This window comes from Stegodyphus dumicola, chromosome 4 (genome assembly GCF_044657685.1).
Source record: "Stegodyphus dumicola isolate Sdum_Otavi_A_Nest chromosome 4, ASM4465768v1".
In the NCBI taxonomy this organism is placed as follows: Eukaryota; Metazoa; Arthropoda; class Arachnida; order Araneae; family Eresidae; genus Stegodyphus; species Stegodyphus dumicola.
The window spans coordinates 61,762,858-61,779,166 of NC_140771.1; the positions used below are offsets into that span (position 1 = coordinate 61,762,858).

General features: G+C 31.9%; 1 protein-coding gene across 1 annotated transcript in view; it reads left to right on the forward strand.

Annotated features, from left to right (window-relative positions):
- grsm (probable aminopeptidase NPEPL1 granny smith protein) overlaps positions 1-16,309 on the forward strand; it is a 66,143-nt gene that overhangs the window by 25,462 nt on the left and 24,372 nt on the right. The window contains exons 3-4 of the mRNA XM_085815011.1: positions 2,503-2,685; positions 13,017-13,280. Of these exons, the coding sequence (XP_085671137.1) occupies positions 2,503-2,685; positions 13,017-13,280 (447 nt within the window). The remainder of the gene's footprint in view (positions 1-2,502; positions 2,686-13,016; positions 13,281-16,309) is intronic.

Below are 16,309 nucleotides of genomic sequence, written 5' to 3' on the forward strand. Positions count from 1 at the left end.
GACTCTAGAGATCTGAGATGGGATTCGATTTTGTCAAACAGTGACACTAGCGGCAACCGATCCTTTCCTTGTGAGCGTACATTTTGGATAATTAATTTTAACAATTCCCTCACATATATTTCAGTTAAAATTTCCTTGTTTCCAAAACGCTCCTCAAACGCAGAAATGGCTTTCGGGTAATTTTCAGCTGTTAAAGGATAACTATCTATCAACTCACTAGCCCGAGTTCCGAGTAACATTGATTGAGCTAAATAATGGAATTTGTCAATGTCATTAAGCTCCTTATCCTCATGGATCCTTTTAAATTGACCCCAAAATGTAAGGTAACTTAATAATTGTCCATCGAATTTTTTAATTTGAATTTTCGGCAACTTGTACCGTTTTCCATCAGAAGCACTTATGTAACTATCCGTGTTAGAACTCGTATTGACACTACGGTCAACTGCATTATCTAGATTCTCTTTCACCCGACGATTAAGCGTGATAAACTCATCTGAATATTCTTCTGTTCCCAGATCATCTTTAGCGACTTTTCCCTTAATCATTGAATCTAGTATTTCTGAATCACAAGATCTCAACTCAGCAATTATCATCTGCAACTTCAAAATTTTGTCTTTCAATATATCTCTATCCGCTTGAACATCTTTACAAAGTTCGGTTTTTAGAATCTTAGCTGTCCTAGTAAAGGCACTGCATGTCGTTGTACGCCTTTTCTTCAACATATCAACATCCATTTTATCTTTAAATGCAGACCCACTTAAAACTCAAAATCTGTAATTTAATCATCAATCCGACAAATCCTCAAAAAATGTCTTTACTCAGCAATTCCAAAAATATAACTCAATATAATAAAAATGAATACAATATGTCATAACATTCATAATACAGCAAAACAAAATTATTTTGAATATCACAGTAGAAGATTTAACGCATAACCTTTTCTACGTTTACACTGCAGATGATTTAACGCATAGCATTTTGACTGAAGATTGAAACTAATTCAAATACAAATACGAAATTCAACATTGCAGACGGTAAAACGCATTACGTTTCCAAATAACACTTAAATTAATATTTACTACTACAATAATATAATATAGCAGACACAATACTTTCTTAACTATATTAATATAATAATCCCAACACATTCGAATCAGGATCGCAATCCTGACTGGCTCGCCAATTTGTTATGTCGTGGAGCAAAAACAATTTTACTTTACACCTGACTGCCACTGGCTCCAACATAGCAATGTGAATACTCTACATCTAAAATTTTCAACACCATTCCAGAATTTTAAATGTTTATTTAATAGAATTCTATTCAGATATTTGCAAGTTATATACAATAAACACAATAACAAAAATTTAAACTTATCTGCAGCAGCGTGAATAAGGCTGGCATAATATTCTGAACTCGACGCAACTTTAGGAGGAAAAGTACCGCAAATTCAAACACAAGGTTTCATCCTTTCCAACGCAGCTAATTTTCTAAATATATTTTACTAATATTCGCAGCGGGACAGCGGATTCCATTTCATTCACCCAAAACTCAAATGTTCTAACGCAATAGTATTGCAAAAGATGCAAAAAACTTCGACTCAAAATCAAAATTAAAGTCTATAGAATATCATCCACTGTTGCCATTCCAGCACTGTTAAGTTTTTCTTCCTGCAGCTGTTGCCAGACTTATCCTTGCTGTATGTGAGAGGTACAACAGTAGGTATAAATTGGTTTTGTATATGCATGGCTGCAGCTACTATATTAATACAGAATGGGATCATTTTGGCAGATATATTGTAGTTACTGCATCCAATATTAATATAATAGTACATATGTAATATTTTAAAGCTGTTTAGAAAGTTTAAGATAGTATTTGTCAGCTTAAAACTTTAAAGAATCTCCTGAATGACGGTTAACAGCCATACTTCTAAGGCAGAAGCTTATTGGATAGAGTAACTATAGTAGATGTAAATAAAGACAGCATCCTTAAAATTGGGAAAAATTTCTTTTAAATTAGGATTTATTTTGAATAAAACCTTATATGATCTATGGTGTCAAAAAAACTCTTGTCTGTTTTTAATATCATTTTATAATTTTGCTTCTATACAGTGAAAATTATGGTATTTATATCGAAATATGTGAAATTAAATTGTTTCTATTTTATTATTAAACCTTTTACTCTGCACAAAACTTAGCTTAACATTATATAGAGAGTTCAAGTAACAGAAAACTGGCACTCATTTTATGTAGTGTATGTTTGTAATAATGTTTCTGTTATGTGAAATGAGCAATTCGCTTTGCATATATGTTCTTAGTTTTATCTTTTGTTATTAACTACTGAATTTTCTTATTCTATTTTTATGTTTACGAAGCAGTTTTATTTAACAGGAAGTATAGTTTTTTAAATTGCATCTTAATGAATAAAGGAAAAAAAAAATTACAAATGTGTAATACATGCTACTTAAAAGTTGGTTCTGGTTATTATATATTGTATTTTTGCAGGTGTATAAACAAGCTATAGAAAGTTTACGACCTTCATCTACTGACACATGGCCATTATACTTAAATCATGCTTCTCTTGCATGTCTTCCAAATTCTTGCTCAAGGCATAATACACCATCTCAGGCTCATGCTCTTACCAAACTTGTGAAAGGTTTTTCATCAGGCAGCGATGAATACATTGTGGTAATAACCTACACTTGTTCTGTATTTTAGATGTTATTTACAGTAAATGCTTTTGTTTGGGGAGAAAATTTGTTTTGTATAAATTTTGGGAAACACAAAATTTTAATATTTTGTTTGTTGAATGAAGGGTTCTGTGATGATGAACTTTATTTTTTTTCCATCATATAAAGTTTATCATTGTAATAGATGTTCAGTGTGCTTCCCAAATGGGAATTCTGTCCATGAAAATGTGCTTGATTTATTAATAACACAACAATGTGACCATTCTAGATGCTCAGTGTAGCAACCGTCACAATCAAACTCTCTCTAAAAATAATCATCAACATCACAGGCAGCACGAAACTGTCTTTCTTAAAAATTATCGATAAAGCCATCTGACAGAGTGACTCTAACCACTGAAGACCATCCATATAGTTAAATAAGCAATATTTCCTGTCTCAAAGGATAATTTTTATAAAAGATGCAGGATGATCTCTGTATAAGCATGACTTCAAGTAGTCTTATAACCAAAATTTACAGACTCTGGAAACTTGGGTGGCTGCTCATGCTAAAAGTAACAACTTATTGCCCAAATATCGAAGAAGTGAATTTTGATGTACCCATGGGCCTGTTAAAAGGGATAAATTTACTATTTACAGTTTAACTTATTTGAAAATATATGTTTTCAGATTTTTTTAAAGTTATTTTTATTTTGAAGGAAACTTGCTTAATATTTGTGAAGATTAAGTGCCAGAAATGGGCAGTTTAAATTTTGAAGTATATCTGTATCTTTTTCATGAAACTGAGATGCATATCAGAATTTTTCCAAACAATATATGTCTGTTATTATTAAATTTATATCAATCACATAATATTTTTTACTTCTCATATATGTACAGTGAAATACGTTTAATGCGAAAACGCTTAAAAAGAATTATCGGTTAACACAAAATAATACAGCGATTCCTACAAACTATTGTATATTTTCATGCATTTTGTTTCTCTTAACGCGAAATAAAAATCGCTTAATATGAAAAGATATCCTTTCTGGACATGAACAAAATACGGAAAACACCGGCCTTGCAGGCGAGATTCAAGATGTGTGTGAAATGAAAGAGAGGTGGTTTCACATGTTTCATAGAAAGAAAGCTAACTTAGCTTTGAAATACCGTAGGAATAGCCTGCGATACGAGCCAGTTTTGTTTATCTAAGCTATTTTCCCCTTCCACCCCTACGAACGCCACACATACATCTCATTTCTCATCAGTTGCCTCTAGAATTCGATGAAGAATACATAGCAGTCTGAGTAAAAATCTGTGAGTTTAGTTCATATGCTGTACTCTGTATGTCTCTGTCTCTTCATATATGGCGTCAAAAGAAATGGAGAAGGAGGATATTGAAACTCAGCCGACGCTTAATGAAATGTTTGAGAAAGTCTTTGTATGTAAAGTTCTAGACTGTCCTACTGTATTATCAGAAGAATTTGTTACAATAGTTGGTGATAATATGTGTCCAGCCCTAATTATGGCAGACAAAGACATTTTGGAGTTCGTTGAATTCTAAAAATGCAGATTCTGACGACGAAAATAAAATGAATAATGTAGCTCCTGTTCGCACATTCACCCGAAATGAGGAAAATCATGAAAATTATGTGCAGTTATTTAGATGCACATTCTAAGGGTGAAATGAATAAGAAAATTGACAACATTGAATAATTTGTTAGCAATTTGACTAATTTTCATCAAGTTCTTGTGGATATTTTTTTCATTGGTTTTTATTAAATACATGCATATATGCATATCTATGTAAATAAAATGTACTCTAATAAACTTAATTTTGTTAAATATATATATATATATATTCCTTAACATTCTTTAACACAAAAAAATATTTCAATCCCCTCAGTTTCGTGTTAAACGTTTTTCGCTGTATATTGGAATCAGCTACGTGCATACTTAGCAGATTGTCATTAACAGTTTTAACAAACCTTCTGAAGAAAAAAGCCAAAATACCGGTGTTCAGCGACTTTGCCACTTGGTAGCTGGTGAGCCTTTTTAAATTATCGCATTAACTATGAAACAGAGAGAAATCAAGGTGGATACCTTTAAAGTAACGAATATTAAAAAATGGCCTCCGAACCACTATACTGGTAAGCGTTGCTGACTGCTGTGCTGAAGGGTCCGGGTTCAAATCCCGGAGAAGGCTTGGATGTTTGTAAATGTATATTGTCCATGTGGCATGAGAGCACTCTAAATATGCGGCGAGACAAAAGTCCTCTCGAGAGGTTGATGGTAGGGAAAGAGGGGTAGGAGACATTCGGACCCGTCCCCTCATGATGTTCTCAATCAAAATTGGTAACAGAACTGAGCTTAAATCGCACTGTCACCTGTAAGAAGCTCAAGGCTGTTGCTAACAATAGGCGTAAACTTGCACTTCTTGCCGTGAGGAATTTCGTGGGCTTGGGCTGACTATAGATCAGACAAGTGAGCATTAGCAACAACAACATATTTAAAAACGTGTACTTTTTAAGAATATCCTAATTCTGGTATATTTCCTTATTACTATAATTACAACTACAAAATAACTAATTATATTAATAGTTCTGTTATAAATGTGTTTATTTAGATAGAGGTTTCTATTTAGATTATTAGACATTTATTTAGGTCTATTTTAGAAAGAGTTCAATGTGAATAATGAAATCAGTTTGAATTAAATCTAATGATGCTGACACCCGAAAGAAAATATATAAGAAAGACAACACCCATAATTTTTCTTTATGATTTCAGTCCACAAGCTGCAAAATCTGTTTCTCACAAATACTAACAAATCCAGCTACGTAAATTTCAACATAAGGAATTTAAGCATAGTTTTGAATTCATTTAACTAAATTTTTTTAATTCCCATGAGAAAGATTTTTTTGCATCAAAAGACAAAAATGTGTTTTTATATATATATATATATATAGCTCAGAAGGAAGGACTATTAATTTTGTTTTGCCATTTTACATCGAAAACTTTAAATGTCCGTTTCATTTTTCAAATTGTTGCCACTAAATATTATCATCCTGTATTATATTTAAAGATATTAAAAAATGAAGAATCTGCGTAAATGTATGTATGTTTTTCACATTGTGATAAAACAACGGTACTTAGAGCCATCAAATTTTGAATAACGTAATCCTCCACCGAATATGGGCATCAAGAAGCTCTAACTTGGAATTTGTTTTATTATCAATTTCATATCTTGTAGCACTTTAAAAAATTTTTCATTAACTCGATTTCAAAGCGAGCAGTGGCAACACTGTATGGGGGTGGAATTATCTCCAGTGCGTGACACTGTGTATTGGAAATTCTAAAGTTATGCTTATTTAAAAATTATTTTGCGATATTGCTGTTGAATTGAATTTTATGGTTTCAGTGCAAAGAACATGATATTTAATAAATAAAAGTAACACACAAAATGTTTAAAAAATGACCCTTTGGGCATAATGTAAAATCTGAAAGCTTCAGATTTTTTTTTAACATACACACACACACATATATATATATATACTTCTTTTTTCTTCTTCTTTTAAAGAACTTTTTCTGCATACTGTACACTGTCTTCTTGACTTTCCATCGAAATATGAACAAAAACCTACTGCAGGCATATAGAGCTTCGTGGAACATCATTCAGAAATATAAAATGAGCTTCAACTACCATATAGTGTCATTTAAAACTTAACATTTGAATTTGAAATCACACTGCTGTGATTATGGGCCACAAGACTCGGAAAGGATGGTCAAGTACTATATATCATACCATAGGGAAAATCATGTGATACCGTATATATGAACACTGTCTTGAAAAGGTTAAAATTACTATTAACATATTGCTAATCACTCTTTCTGTGTGATTTATCAAACAATTTTTTTACTATTTTTAGCCCAAAGGAAGCATTAACCCAGAAGGGCTCGAAACGGCATTATGTTTTGGTTCACTATAAACGGTGAATCACTTTTTAAATTGTTGCTGCCAAATACTATTGCCTTATATTATATTTAACTAAATTAAATCATGAAGAATCCGCATGAATTTATATATGTTTCTCGCATTGTGAAAACACAACGGTACCTAGAGCAATTAAATTTTGAATAATGTAATTCTCCACCCAAACATGCGCATCTGGAAGCCGAATATTGAATTTATCATCTGTCTCATATTTTGTAAAATTTTAATGAATTTTTGATTAACAAAATCATTTTATCTGTAAGCAGTGGCAACACTGTATGGAAAAAAACATTTTTATCTGCAGTATGAGACTGTCTGTCCGAAATTCTAAAGATATCCTATGTTTAAATATTTTGTGATATTGCTGTTGAATTGAATTTTATGTCGTTTAAGTGAAAAGAACATGCTATTTAATAAATAAAAGTAACACAGAAAATGTTTTTAAAAAGAGGCCCCCTTGGGCATAATATAAAGTCTGAAAGTTTTCAGTTTCTTTCTCTCTCTATTTATTTATTTATTTATTTATTTTTTAAGATCATCTATTTTTTTTCCCATACTACATCAGATATACCAAACCAAATTTTTGGTTCCCTTGAAGTTCTTTAAAGCAGGGTTCTCTATAGCAAAAAACTGAGTATGTAAAAACGCGTACTCTTAGTATGTACTCTTGCCCCGAGTACATAAAAATATATGCAAACATAACATATGCATTACCAAAGAAACATTATTGTAATCTATTTGAATACAAAATCCCTAGCATTGCCCCTTTTCCAAGGACTGCATGTCCTAGACAGGAACACATACTTAAAACTAAAGTATCGATGCAATAATTAACATTGCAATGCAAATAACAAACAACATAAACAATAATTGCAATAAGTAATTTAAAACAAATCAAATACTAAATCAATAAATGAGTGCACAGGTTTAGAAACAAATGGACCATGGTCTTACACTATTTACATTATATACACTACGTACTGTAATCATAGTAATGAGATAGCCTGTAGTAAGGAGAGAATATTTTTTGTCAAATCGGACTCCACAACCACACCTTATCACCTTTGTTGAATCGATGTCCTGTAGCTCTCATGTCATATCAGGTCTTCATCTTTTCTGCCACCAAGTTGACTCGCTCTCGTACAAAACAAAATTGTGCATCACTTCTGATCATGCTTAGAGTTCTTGTATGCACTCTCATGCAATGAAAGCTCATCCAGAGGTTGACCAAACAAGAGATCACAAAGCAAACAAAGTTCATGACCAAAAAACATTGGAGATGGGGAACAGCCGGAAGTCTTGTGGATAGCATTTCGATAAGCCATTAAAAATAGAGGTAACTTCTTGTCCCAGTCCTGTTGGTTTCTGGAAACCACCAACGAGAGGTTATTAAGGATGGTTTGATTAAACCTCTACGCCATTTTGTCTGACTGGGTATATAAAGGTGTCGTTTGGGTTTTGTCAGTGTTGAGTATGTTGCATTGTTCTTTAATTACAGCTGATGCAAAATTTCTTCCTTGATCAGAATGTAACTGAAGAGTCACTCCGAACCTGGAAATCCAATGCTGTCTCATTACCTCTGATACTGTGACAGCCTCTTGATAGGAAAGGATAGCATTCAGGGAGGAACGAGCAGGCATGGTTAAAAATTTAAAACCATCAGAATTGCTCCCTGCTGTCGCTATGCACTTCTTTAAGTTGTCAATTTCTTTGGCAACAGCAAAACTGCTTTCATCTTTTCTTTAACAGATTCTTGACCAGCTTCCATCTTTCTTGAAACAGCAACTGCCTTAATTGTTCCCCTCGCTCTTGTCACTGCCGTTCAACCCTACTCCTGACACCAAAGAGTGTTGTGTGCATATGTGTTCGTAATAGATTGAGTGCATAAGTCCGATAATTGGTTACAAAAATTTCATTTTTATCAAAGGAATATTTCAGAACTCTGGAGTTTTCCACAAAAATAGTCATACAGGTGTTCACAGTATCACACAGTGCAATGCAAAGTGTATCAAAAGAGAAAGCTAATCCGATATCACGTTGAACTCTCAACAGTAATACTAGTAGCTAACTAAACAACAGGGAGCAAATGCTCTCTCTTCGGCCTTAAGTAGTTTTCAACCGGCCGCGAGATATTTCTAGTACTTTCTGCTTCTCAGAATTATCAGAAAGCAATAATACTGTGGGATTATGGTTACAGCTAACATAGCGGTCTATTACAGTTATTCAGTTTCAATACATATTACCAAGATACCCATTTACTCAATGTTAAATGCATGTACCCTGTATTCTTACTTTTCTGGCATAGCTTTCTCTTAAAATTTGTCTTCTGCTACATTACACAGAAAAATACAATTTTAGTTACAATTCTACTTAAATTATCTATTTAAATACAAAATCCATAAAAATATATATAATCTTTAACATAAACATATAAATATTTAAATGTTTATATTACGTACTGTAATCATAGTAATTACTGGTCTTGACTGACTGTTGGAAAATAGAAATATATGTATACATTGTATATGCTTTCTATTTTTCAATGGTCATTCAAGACGAGTAAGTTCATAAATAATGTTGAATTTTGCAAGGATATCTGTGAAGCACTAGTATTGATATCCACTGTCTAATCCTGTTATAGAATGCAAGTTTAGTGTGAAACTTTTGCTCCACAAAAAGCTGTAAAATGTCCAGTTCTTCATAATTGCAAAGTCAATAGAAACATATTGTTGGTCTTAGTCTGTGTGGAAGATTTCTCAAAGAACCAGTTAACTTAAATTTCTAATCGTCACTTAAGTCCTACAATAGCCATTAGTTCTTTGCTATATAAGGTATTTCTCTCACTTTCCTAGTATGCCTTCATGGTGTAATGGTTCTGCATGCTGGGCCAGTATTCCAGAGGTCCATGGTACGATTCCCGGCAAAGGCAGTTGCTATTTTTCATCTTTCCTGCTTCCAAAAATGTACCTAATGTCTCTACAACTACATCCTCATTATTTGAGCTAATGTAATGGTTATTAAGTTCTAGTTTCTGTTTACCTTTTAAGGTAATAGTTTCATCAAGATTACTTTGTCATAATATTGATCGTAAATTTATTATGCTCTATATTGAATTGTATTGTTATACAGAAAATACCATGCTTTTAGTTAATAATTATATGCATAAATTTAGTTTCACTGGAATTCTTGATCTGTTTCTGTCTGTTGTTTCCTAAGATTGTTTTATATTTGCATAATTTAGTTTGAACTGTGTAATCACATTTGGATGTATGATAAAAACTTTGATAACACATATTGCTGTTAAGAACTGGAGAATCAGTTCTTGGTTTGAAGATTCAGTTCTTGGTTAAAACTGAAAAATTGGTGTCACAGTGAATAAAAAGTGAAATGAGTATAAAATTAATTAGTGTAAAACAAAATTTATAGCAGTAACTAGTAGAGTACAATAATCCCCTTTCACTGCAAATAAATTCTTATGCTTTTCGAGGGCATTTCTCGGTTTACGTATCTCTGTATTATCATCTCTAATGATAGCAGTATTAAACTTGAAATTGATGATAGATTATTTAGAGCTAATAGATGTCATGGCTTAAAGAATGTGTTATGTCTAAATTCAAAAATAAATCTTTGTGCAACTCTCATTAGACCTATCATATTGCATGGTAGTGAATACTGGCCATTAACAAAAACAGATAAAGAAAGACTTTAATCTTTGAAAGAAAAATACATGGCCCTGTTAGAAAAAATAATAGATGGAGAATTTAGTTTAACCATGAAATGTATACAAGATACAAACAACCTAATATTGTCCGAGTTATCAAATCATATCAGTAATCAGTCGTAATCAGGTGGCTTGGGCATATTTTCAGATGTGACAGCTTAAACCTTGTTAAAAAAGGTAACTTTTGCAAGTGTATTAGGAAAAAACTGTGATCTTTGGAGATTTTGATGGATAGTCTACTTGGAAGCAGATCTCAAGACTTTAAAAATCAATTGTTGGTGGACTGTAGCAACTAATCAGATAGATTGGAGGAAGCTTATTGAAATGGCCTTGGTCTGTAATAGACTGTAGTACAATCGAAGAAGAATACATTGAAAACTTAAGTTTTTTTAAGAAATTTTGCAATAAGAATTTTTTTAAATCCTAAAATCTCATTTTGGATTGCTATTGTTTTCTTTCATTTCTTTAATTCGAACAGAAATATATGAAGCTAATATATGATATTATTGGTACTTTTCCGTTTCGCCGACGCAAACCTCGCCATTTCCCTTTCTCCGGCGCAAGTCTCACCAAGCAGACTTTATTGCCAACAACACACAGTATACACATAAAAAAATGTTAACAAATGTTAATTCTAAGAATTTTTTTTTTTTTTTTTTTTTTTTTTTTTTTTTTTTTTTTTATTTATTTTGGAGGCATAAATATTTTAATATCATTTAAAAATTTTTTCAAATGGGTCTTTTGTGTCCTTTCGCCACATAAATTCGGCGAGGTAACTTTCCAGATGATGACGTGCCGTTCTTCTGTGTTTCTTATTCCGCCATTTTGTGCTACCCATAGTCTTTCCATTTTTTGCGTGTGCGTTCCAGTTTCCGGATTTACAAAATTGTATTTATGGTTCACTTTGAAATCTTCGAAACTTTCCTCTTCCAGTTTTTCATTGCAATATGATTTCCATGAATCAGAATATATTGTAGTTCCTTTTTCGATGTTTTCATTTATTGCCTCTAATATAATAGTCATGGATCGGTTTGGCATCTTCACAAGGAAACATTCGTTTGTTTCACGACAAACTCCACCAAAGATCCACTGTTGTGATAAAATCCGTCCCACGTTGTTTTTGCGCTTTCATCCATTTCAACGATCGTACCAGGTCCTCCTATTTTGCGTTGATGACATTTAAGTAAAGAATCCACACAAACCTCTTCCAATCCACAACTGTTCCGTGATTGATTTCCAACTGCTTTTCACACCATTTAACTTAAGTTAATTCTTCACTCCAACCATAAATAAATCTTACACACTTCAAGAAACTCAGTCTTGATGAGTCAAACCATGTGCCTTTACGTATACTTCTTTTACTGCAGCAAGTTGAAAGGTTGCAACGCCATCAAATTTCGTCTCCGAAATATAATTTCATTTTATGATTATTTTCACAAATAGCAATGTTAGGCAACAACAACAAAAAAAAAAAAAAAAAAAAAACCCACTTTTTTGCGTGAAAGAATCTGACAGATTCTTCCTCTGTCCTGGGCAAATCCCAAATTTTCTTTGGTTCATCATCCATTTTTCACATACTTGTAAAAAGACACTAATTTAAGAATTTACTATGCTTTCATGGTATAAGCTTTTGGTTCGCCGGTTAATATCACGTAATCCCAAACGATCTCATCTCAGATAAACTACACTACAAAAATCTGGTTCTCTCAGGAATTATCTACATTAATTTCAAGTTAAATCTTAGTATGGAATATGAGTTTAAATGCAAGAATTATTTCAATATTATAATTTAAAAAATTCTATGTAACTGTATGCCAATATTGAAAAAAACGATCAATCTGATAAGAAATCTCAGCGACTTGTTTTGAAAAAGTGCCGTGAAAGGTTATCAGCGAAGATATTCGGTTTGGCATTGGTTGTACCATTCTCAGCGACTTTATTGCTTGCACCGGCCAAACGGAAAAGTACCATATAGCTATTTTTGACTGTTTGATCGAGGGAACATTTTGGTTATATGAACAGCCAAATGGGTTGGCATGTGCCATTTTATTTGTGATTATCATATCCAAAATGTTCATATGTAAGTAATATGAAGTTTTGTTGCTATACTCAATGAATAAAAATAATAGAGTAAAAACATTGTGATGTTTCAGATTCTAGGTATTAAGACATTGATATGCTGCAACTAATTTGAAAATTAACAAAGTTTCTGAACGTAATTATGTAAGAATATAATGTTTAAGCTTATTAAATATAATAAAATGTATAGACATAACATCTCTCTTTAGTCCCCCCCCCCTTTTTTTTTTTTTTACAATGCACAAATGTAATGTTACATCTTGATGAAAAAGTGTTTTCCTTCATTTAAACATGCTTATTTTACAGTAAAAAGCTGTACTGTAAAAACTGCTTCATAGCTGCAGGCAGTTAGAATTTTCTGTTTTAAATAGTTTTGGTTGTCAGTATTTAGAATTTATTTCTGTACAAAATGAAAAATTATGGATTTGAGTAAAAAGTTATCAGAGGTTTGCAAATTATTTGGGTTGCTTAGAATATTTTTTATTTATATTTGTATAATTGTTTTTGCTCAGTCCTTATGCTTCTATTTTATTATTATTGCAATGTTTTCTCTTATCTGCAGATTGTTTGTGAGTACAAAGATGCTTTTGCCTCTGCTTGTGCTGTAGCACGTGCCTTCCCCCTTTATAACAGAAAAGCTAAATATTCTGGAAGTGGTCACACAGTAACTGTTGAGTTTGTTCTTCTCAATGCTGATGGTCATAAAACTACTGCACTAAGAGATTCTGATGTTGAGTGCTTGACGGTTGCTGCTGAGGGGATACGATTAGCCGCCAAAATAGTGGATATGCCATGCAGTGAGATGAATACTGATGCTTTTCTTCAAGTAATATGTTTTGAATAATGTATATTATATATGAAAAAAGATTTTATACAATACATATTATTTAAATGTTTTGGTGTTTTAAAAAATTTTATCTCTTTAAACCTTTTTAAGTATTTCTGTTCTATTCTAATGAAATATTTTTTTTATTTAAAGTAACATACTTTTTTGAGAATTCAAAATTAATATAGTTAACTTTCATGCATGTTGAAATCTTTAATGAATCTAAACACCTTAAGAGAAGTTTTTTTAAATTTCAGCCAAAAAAAATCTGTAATAGTTTAAGCACTTCTTAAATCAGTGAAATTTAAAGAATTTACTTTAAGGCAATATATATTTAAAAAATAATTTATGAAAATAAAATACACAGAAATATAAGAAGTATTATTTGCCCTTTAAATAGGCTTTTTTCAAATTTTTACAAAATTTGTACACATAAATAATCTGAGTGAAATTATATGTGAAATCATATTTTTTTCTATATAATGTAACATGAAAATCTAAATAGATGATGATCTGCCAGAATGATAAGAATAGAGGGGCAAGTTTATTTTTTAACATTGAGTAAATGGTTATCTCACTAAACTGGCGATATCTCCACAAGTTGGCAATGGCTTTGCAACTAATTTTTGTCACCAAATTTGGCGAAAAGTTTCCAAATTCAGCGACCATTTGGCAACACTTTGGTCCAGTCCCTGTATCACTGTAATAGGCATTGCAATTGAATAACTATAATAAATTTCATCTGCAACTGTAACTGTATCTATCCATCCCTCATATGCTTTCCAGTAATTTAAAGAAATACTAGACATTCCTCGGCAGCTTTGTGAAAACTGTATAGACCAGAGAGAGCATCTGCTGTCAGTTTTAGTTGTTGGTTCGGAGTGACTCTGGAGTATTGAGATATCCTTAATACCTCTGCCTTTTAGATGCGCTTTACATTATGTTGTGTTTAACATTCTTGGTAATTTGAAGTGTAACTACTGACTGTGTTTTGAAAAGTTACAGAACTGGGAAGTGTGCCATTGGATAAAATAAATCTTATCAAACTGTCATCGGTTCTGTGTGCATTCAGTCTATTGCAAACCTGTGCACATGCAAAAATATACATGTTAGTATGAGTAGTACACTCGTTTCAAGTAACATATCTTTATATTTCTAGGTGGAAGTTAATAATTCGCTTCAATTTGCTTTACTGAGAGCATCAGTCCTAGTTCCCCCTCCACAATGCCTTGTATTGTGGCCAGCATGGGAAAAGAATTTCATTTGGTTTCCTGAATTTCCAGCACTTTCAGTGCAAATATGGTGTAGAGACCATTAGTAGTTTTTCAGAGCAGAAAACATATTTGGCATAAGTTGAATAGTTAGAACATTTAGACAAAATTCTGATACCTGTGATGTAGCAAGGTCTGGTTGCCTAGTAACAAAGTTCGCCTTATGCCTTTTGTGGCCAGAAAGCCCTCATGTGAATACTCCATTAAGGATGACTGGCAAGAGGCACATGACCGATTCAACCAAACTATGAGTGGAAGATTGAGCTCATCTGGGATCTTTTTGGAACAAGATACATAAAAGTCAGTTGTATACTCATCAGGATTCAAGCATGGATTTTATTGTAACTGTCTGAATATATTAAGTGTACTATGAAGGCATGCTCGGAGGAATGTGTAATTCCTTATTGAATGTAAGCTATTTCCCTGGTATGATTGCTTAGCATATTAATTTGTTTCCTACATTTCTATATTTAATTTAATTATAAATTTATAATAATGCATAAATACTAATAATATTATCATTAAAAATTATTTGAAATGCCATAAAATTCATATATTGTGAGTGATGTTCATGTGAACAGATAGAATGTTGAGAAATGTAAAATCTTGGTAGAATAAGTGGGAGGATATTTTTACACCAGAACAGCCTTTGAAATCATCATAAGATTTTATTCATCATTAGATGATCTGTTAAAGTCAAAGAGTTTCTATTACTTAGTAACTTTTTGCTTTTGCTAAAGTCAGACATTTTACAATCACTGCTATTATTTTCAGAATCATGTATATTTAATGCATAAAAAATAATAATAATTGTGTAAATATTATTAAACAAAACTGAAAAACTGTAATTTGCTTTTAAATATATATTGATAAAAGTTCAATAATTTTCACCTAAAATTTCATCTAAATAAAATATTCAGGAAATATAGTACACATCATTAAACCTCCCCTTTTTTGAAGCACTAAAACTTTTTGTTAGTTGTTTTGATTAACTTTTGCCATCTGCTACTAAGTGTTTTCAGAGCTGTGGAGTCGGCAGGAAAAATTATTGACTCTGACTCCTGGAATTTTAAGGATTACGACTCTGACTCGAACTTTGACTCCGTTATAAATATATATGTAAATATATACACATATGCAGCTTATTTTTTTAATATAAAAGAAGTAACAGATGCTACAAAAAATTGATACCACAGCAAATTATTTATATTAATTAGCATTTATTATGGAAAACTGGCATTATTTATTTCTAAGAAGCAGTATTCTTTGTTGGAGGACCATAGATCCGATTTTATAAACTTCATAGCTAGAAGAGTCTTTCTATACTGGCTTGAGTAGGAGGAAGAGATGTTACTGTTAGAGCTACTTCTTTTAACTCTTGAGGATAGATTTTTAGAAGTTTTAAAAGAAGTGTCTTGCAAAAGCAATCATATTTCTCTATTTCTTCAAAGGCCATGTAGAAATCTTGTTTGTATTTTTTCATTTTTATATCTAAAGGCTCTTGATTCGTTATTTTCATTCGCTTTACCTTAGCCTTTTTCAATATTATCCAAAAATATTTCTCAAAATCTAATTCATTACTGGAAGAGGATGATAGAGACACAGTTGCAATGTCTGCAGTTTGATTGTCCTGATTTGAATACTTCAATTGTTCTAAAAATAATTTCATTCTTACTGAAAATTCATAGATGGCTTTCTTTGCCTTCTTAATTTGTTCATTATCCAATAAAAGTCTGTGTTTTGGATCTACATATATTG